Raw genomic sequence first — 20,341 nt, 5'->3', positions numbered from 1 at the left:
TTCTTATGTGTAAAGAATAACATATACATTTGTAAAATGTAATGCAATTTTTAAACAAACCAAAAATACCCACAAAAGTATATATTTCTATAAAGCAGACAATCCAGACTATCGTATCAGGGGTATTTGGGCATTCTTCATGCAACTATTTGGCCACCAATCACTGTCAAAGGTGGCCGCAGAAATTATATCATGCACTTTTTTCACTAACGCTTCTGTGTTGCTTAGATTGTTTTGCACAGGGTATGTGTTACGGCGGAGGAATCCGGCCACAATGACATCACTTAGCTTACTTTTTTGTTTTGTTTTTTTAACTTTTTGTATTATTTTAGTGATTTTTTTTTGGCTGATTTTGTGTTTCAGCATGGGAGAAGAGTGTCTGTGATCAGTGCCCTCACTTTTTTTTTTTTTTTTTTTTTTTTTTTACTTTATAAAACACAGCATCATGTTTAAATATTGTGTGCGTGAAAGCGTAATTATTTGCGAATAATAAGAATGGGGAGTGGTCTTCTTACGTAAAAACTTTTATAGAAGTAGACTTTAACTTATCTTTTTCTTCTGATTTTAGCCTCCACTCGAATCAGTGATGCCCACTTGGCAGATACAATGATTGGTAAAGCAGTGGAGCATATGTTTGAAACAGAGGACGGCTCCAAGGATGAGTGGCGAGGAATGGTTTTAGCACGAGCTCCCATTATGAATACATGGTTTTATATAACCTATGAAAAGGACCCCGTCTTATACATGTACCAACTTTTAGACGACTACAAAGAGGGAGATCTCCGCATCATGCCAGACTCTAGTAAGCCATTGCAGATTCTTAACATGGTTAAGCGTTTTGTTTAGACTGGTATATTTGATTCGTATATGCTTCTTCAGCATAGGGGAGCCTATTTTTTTTTTTTTTGTGCTCCATCAGTCTTGCATACAGGTAATCAGAAGTTGAACGTTTTCACTCTAATTCTAGTAAAATCCAAAACAAAAAAACACATGAATACATTGGCATTTAAATACAGTAAAAAAAAGCTGAATGTTAATTACATCAGAATTCTTTCGTGCATTCATTTGTTTCTGGGTATTCCTTGATGCTATGTATCTGATGTATCTATACATCCGATGCCAATTGTTTGTGTGTGAATGTATGTGATTATAGATGCCAGTGCTTTATGAATAAATGTAATTTAAATGTACATACAAAAAGCTTCAATCTGTTACACACACACAGTTTTTGCAGCTAATGGAAAAATGGTCAGTTGAAATCGCCAAATACATTGATTTGGCCCCTAGACCGGTTGTACCTTTGGCTAAATCTCTAAAGCAATCATAAAACCAAATATGTGTTAAATGCCTACATATCATACAGCGAATCACGAGCACAGAATTTAAATATTTTTTAAAAAAACTGCGATCTTCAAGGGAAGACACAGTTTGCCAACGCCGGTCCTAAAGGGGTTAATAGAGATCTCATTGGTGTGATTGTTGATCTCTCTTGTAAATAGTGGACACTTTTTTTTATTATTATTATATAGTAGATCATATAGAGAACATATTGAATATTAAATGACTTTATCATTAGCCCTCTGTAAGCAGAACAAAACACATTAATTGGCCCTTAAATTTAGAAATTCTATAAAGCTCTAGATTCAGTTTGTTATACACAATAAACAGTGTACATAATAATTTGGATTTCTCTTTTGTGTACCTAGTAAGCTGTGTGTAGTTCTGAAACATTCATGTAATTTTTTCTTCTTGAAAATAGATGATTCTCCTCCAGCTGAAAGGGAGCCTGGAGAAGTTGTGGACAGCCTTGTAGGAAAGCAAGTGGAATATGCCAAAGAAGATGGCTCGAAAAGGACTGGAATGGTTATTCATCAAGTGGAAGCCAAGCCTTCCGTTTATTTCATAAAATTTGATGACGATTTCCATATTTATGTCTACGATTTGGTGAAGACATCCTAGATAAGGTCATGGACCCATTGCCAAACTTAAGGATCTAATAAATGTAAAAATTTGTACACTAATAATTTCACTGCTTTCTGATTATATGAAAGTTCTAATATTCCTGCGATCCTGCAAATCCCTTCCTGGAAAAACAGGTGGTATGGTGAAAAAACAAAGAGCTCTCCCATTTTGTCCTGATCTCGATCTCTTGCTTGCTATCTCGCTTTCTCATGCCTTCAATATTTAGCACTGTCTCTCCTACAAAAGGGACAAACCACTTTTCTCTAAATGATGCATTTTCCTAAAGGGGACATTACCTTAAAAGGAATCTGGATGGTAGGGGCGACGGCAAGCAATGGAGAGGCTCTGAAAGACCAGCTTTGTAAAGTTTCACACCTAAAATTAAAAACTCAGCGTTCATCCCTTATGTCTACCTGCCCTGGCACATCTATTGGTAAATTATTTTATATTCCAGCATCTTTGTTGAAGGCACTTAAAGTGCATGATCCTTTTGGTCTTAGAGGCCCAACTGGACTCTGCTGTGGGACATTTGAATGTGCAAACTTTGCCCAGTGAGTTTTCTGCCTTTTGTAAATCATCAAGCACAATTAATTTGAATCTGTGTGTTTGGACCATCGCTTGGTACATTGCTCTTAATGACCATAACTTTCGAGTTTGTCTGGGCAAAAACCTAGGCTGAATGATACAGGTAATGATGTATGGTATGTGGGTTATTTGGGATTACTTGGCTTGATGTCTTAGTTTGCAGGGCAATTGTGCACCAAACCAGACTGTCTTTGAAAGTATTTTTTCCAGTGTTACTTCTGTCTTATAATGTTGCCACTGGTGTTTATCAAGCTGCCCATCAGCGTAGGGTCAGTTTAATTTTTGTTTTTCCTCCCATGACAGCTGCCCAAGTTGTACCTTTTTTTTTAACTTTGCATATCTGTCAGTTTGTTAAAAAAAGAAAAAAAAAAGAAAAAAAGTAAAACTAGTGTTGCAAGAACTATGATGGAAAACTGGTTACTTATTTTTTACAATTCAGTATACTGAAATGATTGTTTAACTAAAATGTGAGTGGTTGAGTGTAGCCATGTATTTGTTGTCATGTTGGGGGTGCAGCTATAGTGTGGAGACTACGCCGATATTGATTAATTTTTTTTTCTCATAAGATTTGTTCTAATTCTAGATTTTACTCTGACTTAAATGAGTGCCAAAGGACTGTTCTAAACCAGTACTCTTTTTGACTATCTGGCACTCAAATGGTTAAAAGATTTCCCCTCAAGTGGAAATGTAAAAAAAAGTTATCACTAAATCAATGTATGTTTTCCTGCTACTACTGGTTTCATTTTCATTCCTACATTGTTCTTTAAAATTCTGTTAATTCTGCTTGAAAAAACGATCATTCATGCATTTTCAATCTTCAGATGATGTGGTAGTAAACTAAACACATTCTCCACTTATGCTGTCAGTGTGGGTATAATACATAAGTTTTTCATATGTATTATATGTATAATGTAAAATACCTATCAAGTCAGATTGTGGCTGTGCTTTGTGGCAAAATAAAACAAATCTTCAAAAGATGTTTAAAAAAGGGATTTATGCAACCATCAAGTTTTGTTTTTTGTCCCCCCCCTTTAAAAAAAATAAATCTCCAAACACCACAATACGCTGTAATGAAAATGCTTATTTGCATCATTTATGAGGTGCTGTTCATTTGCTGTGTGTATATCGTTATTTATTATTCAATCCTGAGATCTGCATGAATTAAAACACAAATGGCAGGTTGTATTTTGACTTTTTCCCCTATAATCTGGCTAATTTGACAGGACGGAGTACTTAATCAGTAGCTGTAATTTCCAGAGTCAAGACTGTATTAAATGGCCACGTGTATATTTGTCGATTTAATAAAGCAGAATTCTAAATGTTGGCTATCTGCTGTACATAAAACTTTTGATGCAAATTTGCACTGGATTCAAAGGAGAAGCATGTTGCCTAGTTTACTTATACATGTACAGATATGTGAACGGTCCAAACCCTAGGAAAGGTTTCTAATTCTTATTTTTTTATTTTATTTAGGCACATCGCATCTCATTTTTAACAGTGCTAAACATTGGCCTTTTCAAATACCCCATTTCCATGACATTTCAGGTTTTAAGCCTTGTGGCTTGTGCCTCGTTGAATAGTGCTCAAAATAAATGCATCGCTGTAATTGTCCTTTGCTGCTATTGCAGTATGTGTGATATGGACTACCAAAGGCTTTAGTAAATTGCTACTGGAGACATGTCTTATGGTTTCATTATTATTATATTTCTAAAGCGTATTTTTTGTTTGTTTTCTTCTTTTCCACAATCTGACTCTTCTCTATCTAACCAAGAATCCTGCAAAATCTCAAAACAGAGCCTGTCTCAGACACTTAATTTTATATGTATGTTCTAGTGGGCTGCAGTATAGTTTCATTTCATTCACTTTATATCTGATGTTGATGCTGCTTAATTTGTTGTGCAGACCCAATTCTATCATATATATATATATATATATATATATATATATATATATATATATATATATATATGTGTTTTATATCACCCATTGTGTCTAATTTGGGTGTCAGTGAAGGCTCCTGTTTTAGATCTTCGTTCAGTGCGTTATGTTTGTCTTAACTTATATGTTGGTTCCTTTTATAATTTTCTGTCCAGAAATTTCACAGGGCTTACCTGCTGTAGAATTGTGTTGTGTGCGTGATGTCAGGCTGCCATGTATTTCCTTTTGAGAGAAGAATAATAGCAAAAGGCAAAAAAATGCAGACCACTCTTTATGCATGCGTAGATAGTATGTTAAATGTAACAAATAAAGTTGCATGTTAAACAATTTGTTATATCTTTTTTTACCCCCCATCCTGTCAATGTTTTTTTTCTTTTCATGCTTATTATTACTCACCAGTTGTTGGGTATTACCAGTGTTGCTTACCAGTTAGGCATTTTATCCAGTACGAGTACGAGTAAAATAAACCTAGTGTTAATAGGTGACAATGCTACATTATCTTATGGCATTTAAAGGAACCACACATTCTGATACTAAATGTTTCTAAATAAATTTAGTCTGTTCTGTATGTTCAGTTTCTAGTGTCAAAATAATTTTTAAAACTGAGTATAGATGTTAATATCCAAGACTAACTGAAAGTACTGATTCTATACGCTAACGGATTATGAAGTCAGCTTCTTGAACTTCATGATACTTAAGTAGCATAATAGTGCCCTTTATTGTGGGGCTGTTAAAGCATTTGTCACATCTGATGTATTGTGATGGAATGTGATTAAAATAGATATTATTGGATATAAATTCAAAAAATCATAAAACTAAAAGGCGTCCTTTTCCTCCAATGTGCAGTTATAATCATGTGAAAAAGAAATGTGAATTCGATGGTTTTATCAGGGCATAAAGACAATCGTGTTCCTTAGCAGGTCTTAAAATTTGGTTACTACAGATGAACAACATATGACATATTACACTGTGATTTATTCAATAAAAATAAAGGCAACCTGGAGAAGCTATGTGTGAAAAAGTGCACCTTATGATTCAATAGCTTGTAGCAGCAATAACTTCAAGTAACAGTTTTATGTATGACTTTATCAGTCTCTTACATCGTTGTGGAGGAATTTAGGCCCACTTTTGCTATGTTGCTTCAGTTAATTGAGATTTCCGGGCATTTGTTTATGCGCAGCTCTCTTGAGCCATACTGCTGTAAATTTGCTGGTGTCCTTGGGATAATTGTCCTGTTGCATGACATAATTTTGGTCAAGCTTTAGCTGCTGGACAGATGACATCACGTTTGACTATAGAATACATTGGTATACAGAGGAGTTAATGGTCAATCCATGACTGTGAGGTTCCGAGGTCTTTGATAAGCATCTTATTTCCTATGGAAGCAGTAAGTGTGTACTTAGTTTTTCACACATGGCTTCTCCATTTTGGCATTGTTTTTGTTGAATAAAAATAATTGCAATATGTAATATCTAAAGTGTTGTCATTCATCTGAGGTTGTATTTACCTAATCTTTAGACCTGCTAAGGAACAGATGATTGTTAATGTCCTAATGTGTAAAACCATAGAATTCAAAGAGGGTGAATGCTTTTTCACAAGACTGTATAAATTCCAAAACCAAGAGTTGAGAGGCTACCTGTTTCAAACAAAACGCAAACAGCTTCTGTTATATCAGCACTTCATAATGTGTCAGAATAGTTTTCATCTAGACACTGGTTGCTAGAGCTTTGGATAAAGCAAAGCACAGATGATTTTTAATAAGATGATGTAGCAGTGACTTCAACACCTTGCCTTATTATATTGCCTTAATCGCGTTATATTGTTCTTCTTTCTTAATTTTTATGTTCATCGATGCTGTATTATTGCTATACTTAGGGTCAAAACCATTATCTGCAATCGGAAAGTCACCAGGTTAATTTCTGTGGATTTTGCTCCCTTTTGTTCCCTAAAATGGCCAAATAGATTGAAATATTAGTACTATGTTACTAAAATGATTGATCCTCGTCAAGACAAAAAAAAAATTCTAGAGTCTAGAACATTTTGAATACATTCCTCGTTCTGTAAGCTGCCATCGACATGTGAGACTTGATTTATTGTTCTAGTTCAGCAATCTGTGTGAAGACAAAGAAAGGTACGAAGCTTTGGGGAAATACCTGATTCTTGGCTTGATGAAGACTGTTTTATAGTGTTGACACAGCGTTTTTGACCATATTCAATACATTAAGCAATCTCTTACACGATCAATTTTGACAATTCTACCCATTTGTTATCCAATTACTTGGAAAGCAGTAGCTAATTTGAATGAAACTGACTTGACATTGTTAGGGTTTTTGATAGTGGGCCACCAAACATTGAGGTATGGTCACTAAAGGTGAGAGATGTCAGTTGTAGTTAGTTGAAACCATCCCTGACAAGAAAGATGAAAGAAGAAAGTTGAAATCTACTGGGACTTTAGGTTAAAATGTCAGCTGCAACACAGAATCCATAATCCCAACCAATTGATTTTTAGTTCTTTTGGCCTTGTTTAAGATATGGTTTTATTTAAATAGGAGGGAGTCCTGTTAAACAAAAAAAAAAAAAGTGGTTCCATTTTGAATGCTGTTTTGATTTTTTGTGTTTGCATTAGTGAATACATACTGGTATGTGTACAGTCTTTTTGTGTATGCTAATGTTCATCCTTTTTTGGCCCATTCAACAGTGTCAACACTTGGTTCTCTGCCTTTAAAAGTACAAATAATCTTAATATGCTAATGCTGTAAGTATTTTTTATAAGTATCATGTATCTTTCTTTCCTTAACATTAAAAAATAAACCCTTTATGTGGAGTCTGTTTGCTTGACAACTTTCTTTAACCGCAACCGGCCATAGTATTGAAATCTATATATGAACAGTAAAATACTACAAACAACTAGCTACTGACTACAGACTAAAGTAACATTTTCCATTTCAGTGGTTGTCAGAAAAGGATTTATTTAATGGTAAATGTATTTTGCATATTGAATAACAAAAAGTTTATTCCTTTCACTTGAAGATAAGCAAGGTTCAACAAATGTATTCAATTTCAAATAAAGAAGCTTATGTATAATATAAAATCTAGTAACATTCCTTTCAATGTAAGACTAATTAATGTTTACCAGGTCTTATTTTCTACAATTTTAGATATCCTTTATAATCTTAATGTATGTAGATTATAGCCTTATTTGCTTTGGTAGTCTAGGTGATTTACCCTTTTTTGTGGAAATGTGTTTATCAAATATACTCAATGGGACTTGTAACAAAGGTAAAAATTACCATTACAAAGTTGTTTCCTTTCAGTAGTAACTTAAATATGCAGTTGTATTTTCTTTATGTTGGTGATAATGTTCTACATATTTTTTTTTTTTTTATATATACAGTTGTGATCAAAGGGTTGCATACCGTTAGAGAAGTGATAATATATGTGTACCATTTTTAAAGAAAAGAGTGAGCAGTTAAAAACATTTATTTCTTATGGGATTCATATTCAACTGTAGGTTGTAACAGAATGGCACAATCATAAAACAAAACATGGCAACAAAGAAAACAATGAAATGACCCCTGTTCAAAAGTCTGCATACCCTTAGTTCTTAATATTGTGTATTGGTACCTTTGGCATCAATGACGGTGCGCAGTCTTTTGTAATAGTTATTTATGAGGCTCCAAATTCATGCCAATGGTATACCTGCCAATTTGTCGTGGTAAAATGCCTCCAGGTCATGTAAAGTCTTTGGTCGTCTTGCATGAACCACATGTTTGAGATCTCCCCAGACTCCAAGAGCTTGCGACCATAAAGCTGTATTTTGGTCTCGTCACTGCAAATTGCAGCTGTGAGGCTGTCGGGCATATTGTAACTGGGCTTTTTGGTGGCATTTGCGCAGTTAAGGCTTCTTTCTTGCAACTGGCCAGTAGTGTACCTAAAGGGGGCGGTCCGCACTGGGTGCCACTCAACAGGGGGGTGCCGTGATGGCCTCCTAACTCAGGCCTGCAGTTCACTGCAGTGGCGCCACTCACTGTAAGGAAACTGCCTGCCCAGGGGGAAAAGGAATCTGGGCAGGGAAAGCGTTTCCTCACACAGTGCCCAGGCGCCACAGCAGTGAGCTGCAGGCTCGCATTTGGCGGCTGTCGGGCTGTATAGACATCCGCCTGGCCCCAGTGATGATCGGCCGGCCCGGACCAGTGATCTGCAAGAGAGGTAAGAGGGTGCAGGAGATGGAATGGATGAGTGAGTGAATGAAGTGATTAGCTGTTTGGGGGGGGCAGAAATGGGACAGGCAGGCTGTTTCAGGGCCAGAGTTGGGTGCCAAATACTCTAGGTACGTTCCTGCATGTAGCTCCCCCCCCCCCCAAGTATCATTGTATTGAGCTCCTTGAAACAACCACACTGTCTTTTTCCAGAGCAGCCTGTATTTCTCCTTAGGTTACCTGTGGGTTTTTCTTTGTGTCCTTTTTGGAAGTTGTGGTTGAAATCTTTCTTGGTCTACCTGACCTTGGATTGGTATCAAGAGATCCCCCACTTCTTAATAAGTGATTGAAAAATACTTACTGACAATTTCAAGGCTTTGGATATCTGTTTATATCCTTTTCCATCTTTACAAAGTTCCATTACCTTGTCATACAGGACTTTTGACAGTTCTTTTCTGCTCCACGTGGTTCAGTATCTAGCCTCCTCAGTGCATCCACACGAGGGCTAACAAACTCATTGACTATTTATACACAGGGTATGGAAACATTTGAGCACAACTGTGTATATATAGCATAATAGTAATTACACAAAAATATTATTACCTGGACACACGCACAATGTAAAGGATGACCTTATCAAGTGTATAGAAAATGATGGTAGAATACAAAACGCAAGTGGCGTTGTGTTTGTAATCTTCCATGCTTTTGTTTCTAGTGTTAGATTAAAATAAGTTTTAAAAAAAAGTTTTCTTTTATAAAAATGCATATATTAGCCATGTGCATGTGTTCTAGATTTTATCTTAGTCCAATCTGCCATGCAAAGCCCAAAATTCCTAATCATACTGCCTATGGGTGGATACAATGATTTAAGCATAATAACCTAGTCAAGACTCCCTGACTAATAAAAGTCTGTTAATGTACAGGCTGCAATAGCATTGCTATCAAGAATTGGCTCAGTGTGGTGTTTGGGGAAAAAATGGCAAACTGGTACATAAGGAGAATAGGGTCTTGCTTGTGGCCGGTTACAATCTAGTCGGTAGTTGAAGGGAGGTGAAACGGTAGGAGAGCAATGTTTGGATGCGGACGAGGTTGGAGCTATAGAGGGGTGCGGAGTTGTTAAGGGCTCTGTAGGTCAGGTTCAGAAGTTTGAATTTGATTCCGGAGGGTATGGGGAGCCAATATAGTGAATGGCATAGAGGAGCAGCAGATGAGGAACAGTTACAGAGAAAGATCTAGTTGCAGTGTTGAGGATGGATTGGAGTGGTGAAAGGCAGAAGAGAGGGAGGCCAGTTAGTAGCAGTTGCTCTCTCACAAGGGAGTGGATTAGTAGTTTTGGTAGTTTCTTGTGTGAGGAATGGTTGAGCTCGGGAGATGTTTTTCAGGTGAAGGGGGCAGGTTTTGGGAAGGATGAAGGAGAGAGCAAAGTCAAGTGTGATACCAAGGCAGTTACGTGGATGGTGAAGTTGTCAACAGTGATAGAGATGTCAAGAGTTGTCGATGGAGAGGATGGGCAGAATAACTTAAGTCTTCAGAAATAAGTTTATTGAAACAAAAGGTGTTGACAACTCCTATGCTGAAGGAGAAAAAACAAAAGACGGAAATTTTTTTACTTACCGTAAATTAATTTTTCCTTAATACAGTGGCAGTACGAGTGGGTAGTGTCCTTTTCTTAGGGACAAGTAGAATCTAAAGAAACAGAAATGGTTAACTGCCCCGGAGCCCCTCCTCCTTACCCATAAAACCAGAGCCGACTGTAGGAAATCAGTAAGTAACAAGAACACAGAAATGCTTGCCAAAAAATAAATTTATTCCACCAAAACTGGGGAGGGAAACCTGTACTGCCACTGTATTAAGGAAAAAGGAATTTACGGTAAGTAAAAAAAATTCTGTTTTTCCTGGCATACAGTGGCAGTACGAGTGGGATGTAACAAGATCCAGGTAATTTAGGAGGGAAAAAAACACATCAGGAGACCCACCGCCTAGAGCACCTTACGCCCAAAATCCGCCGCAGAGGAGGAGAAGACGACGTCTAGCCGATAATGTTGAATGAAGGTGGAGAATGAGGACCAGGTAGCAGCCTTACAAATGTCTTCAGGTGAAGCCGCAGCCTTTTCTGCACAGGAGGCTGCTATGGCCCTTGTGGAATGGGCCTTGATTGGCCATTGCAGAGTGAGGTCATTGGACTGGTAAGCCATACGGATGGTGTCCACAAGCCATCTGGAAATGGAAGCCGATTTCCCGGCTGAACGCCCGAAAAAATTTACAAACAGATGGTCCGAGGTACGAGGTACGTGCAATATAAATCTCCAAAGCCCTTTTGACGTCCAACGTGTGCCATGCGGATTCCTCTGGAGAGGAAGGACACGGAAAAAAGGATGGAAGAACTAAGGGCTGATTGATACTCGACTTGGAGATGACCTTAGGGAGAAACGAGGGTTTGACATGCAGAACAAACTTATCACTATGAAAAAATGGTGAAATCCGGAGAGGAGCAAAGAGCTTGGATTTCTCCTACTCTCCTGCCTGAGGTAATAGCCACCAGAAAAACCGTCTTGAGTGATAGAAGTTTCATGGATACTTCCTCCAAAGGTTCGAAGGGTGCCGAACATAGAGCCTACAGAACAATGGTAAGATCCCATGATGGAAAATGAGACCTCCTAGGAGGACGTCGGGTAGTGGTGGCTTTAAAGAAACGCCTTAGTAGAAGGTGAGAGGCCAAATCAGAAAAAAATGACTAAGGACCGAAATCTGCCCTTTAAGGGTTGAGACACTAAGGCCCAAAGCCAGACCCTCCTGTAAAAACTGAAGGATTGAAGTGATGGACGGAGGAAAAATCGTTAGATTCCTGGCGGAGCACCACAGGAGGAACTTGGTCCAAACTCGGAAATAAATTCTGGATGTCGAACTCCTCACTGATGTTAACAGAAAATCAGAGATATCTTTGTCAAGACCCTGGTTATGCAAAATCCGGGCGAAGGTCGGTGTTCTCCAATAACTGTGCTGAAATCGGCAGTTCCCAACAGGTCACGGTCAACTGTTTGAGGAGGACAAACCAACTCCTGTTGGGCCAGTAAGGCAGAATGGCCAAGACCATGGCCTCGTCGTAGCGGATTTTCTGCAGGACGCACGGAATCAAAGCCACCGGAGGGAAGATGTAGGCCAACCGGAAATTCCACACCATGGAAAGACCGTCTAGAAAATGAGGTGAGTCCCACCTGTTGAGTGACGCAAATACCGGAACCTTACGGTTTCATCGAGTCGCCATCAAATCCACTTCCGGGAGACCGAATCATGCCACCAAGATGTAGAAGGTTGGTGAGGTCAAAGACCATTCTGTCTGAGACCACTTTGCCCTGCTTAGATCGTCCGCAATTAGATTGTAGTGGCCTCTGATATAAGTTGCCGAAATATCTTCCAAACGATGTTGGGCCCACGTCATAATTACCGCACAAAGGACCTGAAGACCCCGTATCCGCGTCCCACCTTGTTTGTTGAGATAGGCGACAGTCGTGGCGTTGTTCGATTGGATCTTTACCGCCTGACCCTCTATGTAGGCCCCGAAAACCAGGAGGGCCTGAAGAACTGCCTTCAGCTCCCGGAAATTTGAAGAGCGGACAACATCTTCCGGAGCCCAATTTCCCCTTCGAAAAAGGGAACCCATATGGGCACCCCAGCCCAGACCGGATACCGCAACCTTGCACTGTGAACCTGCAGCCTGAAAAATACGCCTACACGATGTCTCTGCTCTTCTGTCCATGGGGTCTTTAAGCCCGGACACCTCACCAATAGGAAGAGTAGTCTTTTTGGAGAGTTGGGCGACCAGTACATCCACTTTGGGGGGCTCGTCCCAAGAGTATTCCCCCTGAAGCCTGAACAACTGTTTGAATTGCTTGGAAATGAAGGCTTGTTTCCCCGGGTGCTTCCACTCCCTGGCAATAAGGTCATTAACCTTAGGCAAAACAGGGAAACCTTTGATTCTTCCCACATCATCCTCCAGAAGCAGACGCGTCACCTCCATGGTGAACTTACGGAGGTCGTGGGGAGGAAAAAACATCTCGTCCTCCGAACTGTCACTTGATGAAGAAACTGAGGAACGGGAGATCTCACCAGAGGAAAAGTCTGACTGAGAAAGTCTGACTTTTCCTCACCAGAGGAAAAGTCTGACTGAGAAACAGACCTGGACCTCTTGCGCTTCCATGTAGAACCAACCTTGACTTTCTCCTTGGTTTGAGCTGCCGAGAATTGAAAAGCCTCAAACGTCTGGGCCAAATTTTCCTGGAACCAACCAAGGAATGATTGCAGGTCTTTACGCTTCTCAGAAGCCAGTTGCTCTGCAGATCAGGAGTTACACAATTTTTTCCTGCAGCCAAAAGGAAGTGGAGTAGCACACTCAGAACAAGTTAAATGTTTGGCTTTAGAAGTGGACTTTTTGGGAGCTGGAACAGGTCTTTTATCCTTATCTGGATTCTCTGTATGTACCGGACTAGACATCTGATAAGAAAGAAAAAAGCGTAAATTTATTTGTAAAACAAATTTTTTTTTTTTTTTTTTTGGAGGGAAGAGGAGCAGAAAGAGCCAAGATAAAAAAAATATCTTACCCTAACCTCCTCTGAATCGTGTGTGGGGGCTGGTGACACGGTTGTCCTGTACTGACGAATGCTCCAGCAGTCAGACAGGCAAAGCGCATTTATAAGCAATTTTAAAATTGCCGCCCTCCAGAAGATCCGAATCCTGCATGCTCAGTAGCGCGATCGGATCTTCGGTGGAACGCAACAACACCCGGGCGTGCGCTCCACCAAACCGCGCATGCTCCCACTTCCTTGGCAACAAAAAGGAAGAAATGCAGACCTCCTCCGTAACGCGAACCGTTACGGAGGGAAGACCTCTCTCTGCTCACCACCGGGGGAGCAATCAGAAGCTGCCAGACCCCCAGGCAGCAACCCGTGCGCCTCACCAGCTGAAGAAAAAAAACAGACTCCCTGTCCGGACTGAAGATTCCACTGTCCGTCCCTGAAAGGCACAAGAAAAAAACTTATTTCCTACGGTCGGCTCTGGTTTTATGGGTAAGGAGGAGGGGCTCCGGGGCAGTTTACAATTTCTGTTTCTTTAGATTCTACTTGTCCCTGAGAAAAGGACACTACCCGCTCGTACTGCCACTGTATGCCAGGAAAAAAAAATCTGTAGGACTTCACTTATGTAGTTTGAGAATGTCTTATGTAGTGATCCTTGCGAATTAGACAAAACCTAAAGTGTCTGACTTCAATAGGATCTACAAGCAAGGATTTCCCAGAAAGAGGTGATTCTCTCTCCTATCATGTTTCTCATTTTACTGGCTTTTACATCTGCATATACACAGGTTGTCAGTTTTTTTTTTTGTTCTAGACTGTAACAGTGCTTAAGTTTTGTAATTTCCCCAGCAGCAAATTATTTACAGAATAATAACCAGCAAGTATTCTAACCAAACAGTATGTCTGCATCCTTGAATCTGATATGTATTTTGTGTTTTTACTTTAAGTATTGTTTGGAAATTTTGCATGGTCCCTTATCCCTGAGGGTCTTCAAAACATTGTTCAGTTTTGGCTTATTGAAAAATATATCTGGAAATATGGACAGCTACTACAGTTTTTGCCACCAATACTTTTTGTGGTTGTGTTTTCAATGTGTATTTAATTTCAACTTTAACAAACACAAATTATAACTTTTCTGTAATTCTACAACTGAGGGTAACTTGGTTTTTATACATGTAAAAAATGTTTTTTTTAGCAAATTCTTATGAACCCCAATATTGCATTTTAACAGATAACTAGTGTTTGCTATGTTTGCATTGTGGTAAATAGTTTTAAAAAGGACAATCTCATTCCTGAAATAGGGTCTATTTTAGATGAGTGCCAATGCATTTTACTGATCAATTCAATCAACATTGTAAATACAAAAAAGTTTTAACAGTACAATAAATCTAACAGCAGAAAACAAACTATAATATGTTTTCCAGGTTATAATTCTACCATAACCCTGAGGCTTGCCTTTATTAATAAATAGCACCAGCAATTAACACTTGTACAAGTCAGTGCATTAGTTCTTTTGTTATTGGAGTTGGAGAAAATTATATTTCTGCCTCTACTGTAAAGTCACCCATTGTAGCACTCTTGTTGATATCAACTTGCGCGGTGTATATATTTTAGTTGAACGCCGCTAATGGCTGCTGCTTTTAGGGGAAGCTCTCCTTGACTTAAGTAAAATGCTATAGTGCATGTCTGAGATGTGTACGTATGCTTGCTTTCTGATTTACAGTAAAGGCAGCTAGGGGAGTGGTAAATAAAGAATTAATGCCCAGATTCACATGCATAATGTATAATATATTGCACTCAAAAATGCACTTTGTGAAAGTAGGTCGTGTAGCCCTTTAATTAGTGTAGCCTCTCAACATTCACATAGATCAGGGGCGTCCAACATGCGGCCCTCAAGGTGCGGCCCGCGTGAGATCGGCAGCCAGGATCACAAGAGCCCTGCTGCTTACTTGTGGGAGGGTCTATTCTCTGCTCCAGTCCTGCTTCCTCTGTGGGTAGAACGAGGGAGGCCGCGCTCCCTGCTGAAGTCTGTGATCGGCATCGAGAGCTGTAGAGCAGGTAAGGGGGTGGGGGAGTGTGTGTGAATGAGTATGTCAGATTGAGGGAATGAATCTGTGAATGAATGAATTTGTGTGTGTGTGTAAGTGCTGGAACCTAGGCATAATGGGACTGTGATTGCTGTTAGCAATCACACTCCTATCATGCCAAGTTAGCCAGTACATGCTGAAACCTGGCTAGCTGCCCCCGTTGTGAATTGATGCTGCCAGCAGTATGGGGTCTGCACTTACAGCCACCCTGTACCAGCATGTATTGGCTGACTTGGGATGATAGGAGCGTGATTGGTAACGGCAATCTGCTAAAAGCAATCACAATCCCATCATGCCTAGGTTCCAGCATTCACTGGTTGCCTTGGTATAAAAAGAGTGTGTTTGCTGTTAGCAATCACACTCCCATCATGCCAAGTCAGCCAGTACATGCTGAAACCTGGCTAGTTGCCCCCCTTGTGTATTGATGCTGCCAGCAGTAAGGGGTCTGCACTAACAGCCACCCTGTACCAGCATGTACTGGCTGACTTGGGATGATAGGAGTGTGATTGCTAACAGCTAACAGCAATCTGCTAACAGCAATCACAGTCCCATCATGCCTAGGTTCCAGCATTCACTGGTTGCCTGGGTATAAAAAGAGTGTGTTTGCTGTTAGCAATCACACTCCTATCATGCCAAGTCATATTGTTGATTTTTTTTGTTTTTGTTTTTACTAAGTGTGTGTGGGGGGTCACTTTCAGTTTCGGCTAAGTGAACCCTGAATTTTCAGTTTTGGTCCAGAATTTTCATTTTAGTGCATCCCTAAAATAAATAGAACTATTTTATTTTTACTTATCCAGAATTCTGAATTTGAAGGCCCTGAAATCAGTGAGAGGAAAAGTAAAGGTTTTGTGTCATTTACTTTATTTTAATCTGCATATCTTATTAAAGGCCATATCTTCTCTCAGTGAAAAATGAGTGCGGCCCTCGCACGTATACAATTCTGATGAAGTGGCCCACTGCAGAAAAAACTTGGACACCCCTGACATAGATAATTACGAGCGCAAGTGTCCACAAAACACTAGTTTAGATTTCGAGTTCACTCTGTAGGTGGCCCCTTTTCAAAATAACACAAACCTTTCTCTAGGGCTGAAAAACTGAAATGGTCAGTGCAACCCCACAAAAGATGACAACTAGTCCCGGTTTCATAAGAATAAGTGGTTCTTTTAAAATAAACTTATTGGCCCAAGTCAGTTTTTGCTAGGCTGATATACTGCAGATAGATAGTGAATCTGGAAACCTATTGGTATAAAGTTTGTATTTGCAAGTAAATTGGGTTCTTTGCTGCACATTATATATAAATAAATACATTGTTTAACTCTTCACACTATCCTGAAATTCTGCATCTTTTATGTTTTATAAGGGAATTTGCAAATCTAGCCTGACACAAGTGGTGGCTATGACAGGTTCACTCAATGTTACTATACTAGTAACACCAAATATACTAGGAACAGATATGCTTACTACTAAAGAGTGTATTATCACGAGAGAAAGGGCCTATTGAGAGAGCTGCGATGGACTAATAACAAATTACATTTTGGGAAACATGGCTGGTGTTTTGGGGTTATAATTCTACCATAGCCCTTAGCATTTGTGTTTATTAACAAAGAGCACCATTAATTAACAAATGTGCAAGTACATGATCTAGCCTTTTACCATGTGTTTTCAGAATTTTTTAGTGTTGGTAAACAAGTAGTAATATATGAATATAAAAGTATAAGAATATTTTTTTTGTGGCTTAAAGTTTAATTTTCCTATTTGCTCAATTAATTATAAGATGACCCCCCCCCCAAATTTGAATATTAATTTAGGGAAAAAGCCTGAATATAAGACTACCCTATAGGAAAAGTTTTAACTGTAAATATTCACATGTAAACTATTTTTTCATATTTAATAAAAACTATGATTGAGAAAAATGTTTTGTTTTTATTTTTATTTGCCAATCTGCCCCAGTTATACACGGAGTGCCAGCATCACATGACTTTCCGGCGCTCCACCATTGAAGCCCCGATAGAAGGTGCCGGCAGCAGCAGAGGCTGCCAGAGAGGAGGATGCAGATCCTCTGCAGTGCTGCGGGGGATCTGGATCTTAATCTTTTAATCAGACCTTGCTCTGGAAAAAAAAAAAAAGACTTGTCTTATAATTGAGCAAATATGGTAATGCTTCGCTAACTGCTTGGAGCAATAGGTGGGCAACACACTCAATTTCAAGATTCTGTTAGAATGAATCACGCTAACTTACAAGTACTTTTTTCTCCCCATGCTTTATTAATATTTCTTGATTTATATAGCCTTATCATATTCCACAGTGCGTGATTTAAACTTTTTCAAAGGTTTTATTGTTTTAACTTTGTACAGAATACATAACACAAATATGTTGACTAAAGATCCAGGTGTCCTTAGAAAAGCCTTTAAAATTTTATTTGCACCATTTGCAGTCCATCACTAGGTGGAGACCTTGTCTCCACAAGTCACTACACTAGGCTTATGCTATTGCAAGCATTTTGATTTGCCCCCTCTTATGGCCGTTATGTGGAAAGGCAAGTTAGCATTAAAAATGGCAATCCTAAAAGGATTTCAGTTCATTATGACTTTTAGTGTATGTACTAGAAAAGGCTTGATCATAAAGCAGCGTACTTAATGTATTAGTGCATAGTACAATGAAATTGGAATTATTTAATTAAAATAATGGTAATTAGTTTGAAACCTGATTGTCAGTAGCTTAGCATCGATTCCAAATCCTAAATTTGATTATCAGTCTTCTTATGTGTTTACATTTTTATATTGCAAATATAATTAAACCAGTAATATAACTTTTTCAAATGCTGACTCATCTTACATGTTGGAAAGTATTTCATATTGTCTGTAATTGATACTTGTGGCCTCCCAGGTGAAAATCTTTCTTCTACATGTATTTACATTACTATATTGTGGGTCACATTTTATTGAGAACCCTACCTGGTCTTGCATTATTTACAGGAATAATAATAAAAAAAAATGTTTTAAACATGCAATAATAAGTAACAAGAGCTGCCACCAGATGTACATGACAAACATAAACATTGTCTGGGACCCCGATTTTAGAAATGCGTAGTAGTGATGTCCGGATCATGAACGAATCGTTCATTTGATCCGGTTCTTTTTAGTGATCCGGATGAGTCGGTTCACTAGACTGAACGATTCGTTTGTAGCGGTTCAGTCTGTGAATCATCATGCAGCTGTAACCTGATCCTAGAGCTGTGAGTCATCTGCAGAGCACTCTGGGGTCAGGTTACAGCTCATTAATTCTCATAGGAACGATGACTCATAGAGTCAGAGAGTCGTTCAAAGAGTCGAATGAACCGAAGAGTCGAATGAACCGAAGAGTCGAATGAACCGAAGAGTCGAATGATTCGAATCTTACAGGGATCCGGATCTTACAAGGATCCGAATCTTACAGAGATTCGAATCATTCAGAGAATATTACTGATACCATACTTTTATAAATAAATACATTAATAATGTTCACACTGCCCCCAGGATTTAGATTCCCCTGAGTTTGCCCCCCTTTACCTATAACTGCACCTACAGTTAACTTTATTAAATTAATTAAATTAACCCTCAGTCATCAGCATAAAATTAACCCTTATACCCCATCAACCATAACTGCCCCTGAAATTAACCGTAAAGATCCCATTAACCATAACGGCCCCTGAAATTAACCCTAAAGACCCCATTAACCATAACGGCCCCTGAAATTAACCCTAAATACTCCATTAACCATAACTACCCCTAAATTAATTGCATGTACTCCAGATAAATTACCTAATAAATTGGTATGGTTGATGGGATCTTTAGTGTTAATTTGGGGGCAGTTATGCTTAATGGGGTGTTCAGGGTTAATTTGGGGCAGTTATGCTTAATGGGGTGTTAAGGGTTAATTTTAGGGGCAGTCATGGTTGATGGTGTGTTAAGGGTTAATTTTAGGGCAGTCATGGTTGATGGGGTGTTTAGGGTTAATTTAATGGTGAGGGTTAATTTAATTAATTTAATAAAGTTAGCTTAAGGTGCAGTTGCAGGTAAAGGGGAATGTAAATCCTGGGGGCAGTGATTATTAATGTATTATTTATAACAGTATGGTAATATTCTCTTAATGATTAGAATGCCAATGAAGGCAGAGAGTCGTTCAAAGATCCGGATCTTACAATGATCCGGATCTTACAATGATCCGGATCTTACAATGATCCGGATCTTACAGTGATCCGGATCTTACAGTGATCCGGATCACTGTAAGATTCGGATCCCTGTAAGATCCGAATCTTTGAACGACTCTCTGCCTTCATTGACATCACTGGAGGCAGGGGGGAGGATTCATAATAAAAGGGGCGGGGCCAATCGTTAGTGTGCCTGCACGGAGTTACTAGAAAACAGTAACTCCGTGCAGACACACTGAGTGATCCGAAGATCCGGATCATGAATCGGATCATTTCAGTGAACGAATCGAAATGATCCGATTCACTTTAATGATCCGAACTTCCCATCACTAATGCGTAGGGAAAGAGTGAGTGTTATCTCTGGCTACATTGTGTTCTGTACCCAGAAAACCTAGTTTAAACTGCACATATTCCAACAGTGTTTTATACAGGCTTGGTGGAATGTTTGTTATATAAAAAAAAGTGTTCCAATACAGCATGTTTTCAATTATGTAAAAAAAAAAAAAAAAGTCTGAGACAAAAGACCCAAACATTTATTATGGTAGAAGCCAGAGGAAATCAATAGGCTTTACTCTGAACAAACAGAAAATATATTTGAATACCTGAGCTTTTTTTTTATTTATAATTTCTTTAAAAAAAAATCACTTGATCTTTTGCTGCACTCTCATTCTAGTAAATGAATCACTGCATGGTTCAAGTTTATTTTTCTATGCTTATTGATTTAAAATTCTCCATCACAAAGCATATATGTATGGACTGCTTGGGAGACATATTATATAAGCCAGAAATGTAGAATTAAAGCAAGCATAATCC

At 38.8% G+C, this 20,341-nt stretch overlaps 1 protein-coding gene across 2 annotated transcripts in view; it reads left to right on the top strand.

Annotated features, from left to right (window-relative positions):
• SPIN1 (spindlin 1) overlaps positions 1-3,606 on the top strand; it is a 29,411-nt gene extending 25,805 nt beyond the window's left edge. For both annotated transcript variants that reach the window (XM_053467699.1, XM_053467706.1), the window contains exons 5-6: positions 569-802; positions 1,760-3,606. In XM_053467699.1, the coding sequence (XP_053323674.1) occupies positions 569-802; positions 1,760-1,959 (434 nt within the window). In that variant the 3' untranslated portion in view covers positions 1,960-3,606. The remainder of the gene's footprint in view (positions 1-568; positions 803-1,759) is intronic.
• The last annotated feature ends 16,735 nt before the right edge of the window (positions 3,607-20,341 follow it).

This window comes from Spea bombifrons, chromosome 1 (assembly GCF_027358695.1).
Source record: "Spea bombifrons isolate aSpeBom1 chromosome 1, aSpeBom1.2.pri, whole genome shotgun sequence".
In the NCBI taxonomy this organism is placed as follows: domain Eukaryota; kingdom Metazoa; phylum Chordata; class Amphibia; order Anura; family Pelobatidae; genus Spea; species Spea bombifrons.
This window is presented reverse-complemented; position numbering and strand designations above follow the sequence as displayed.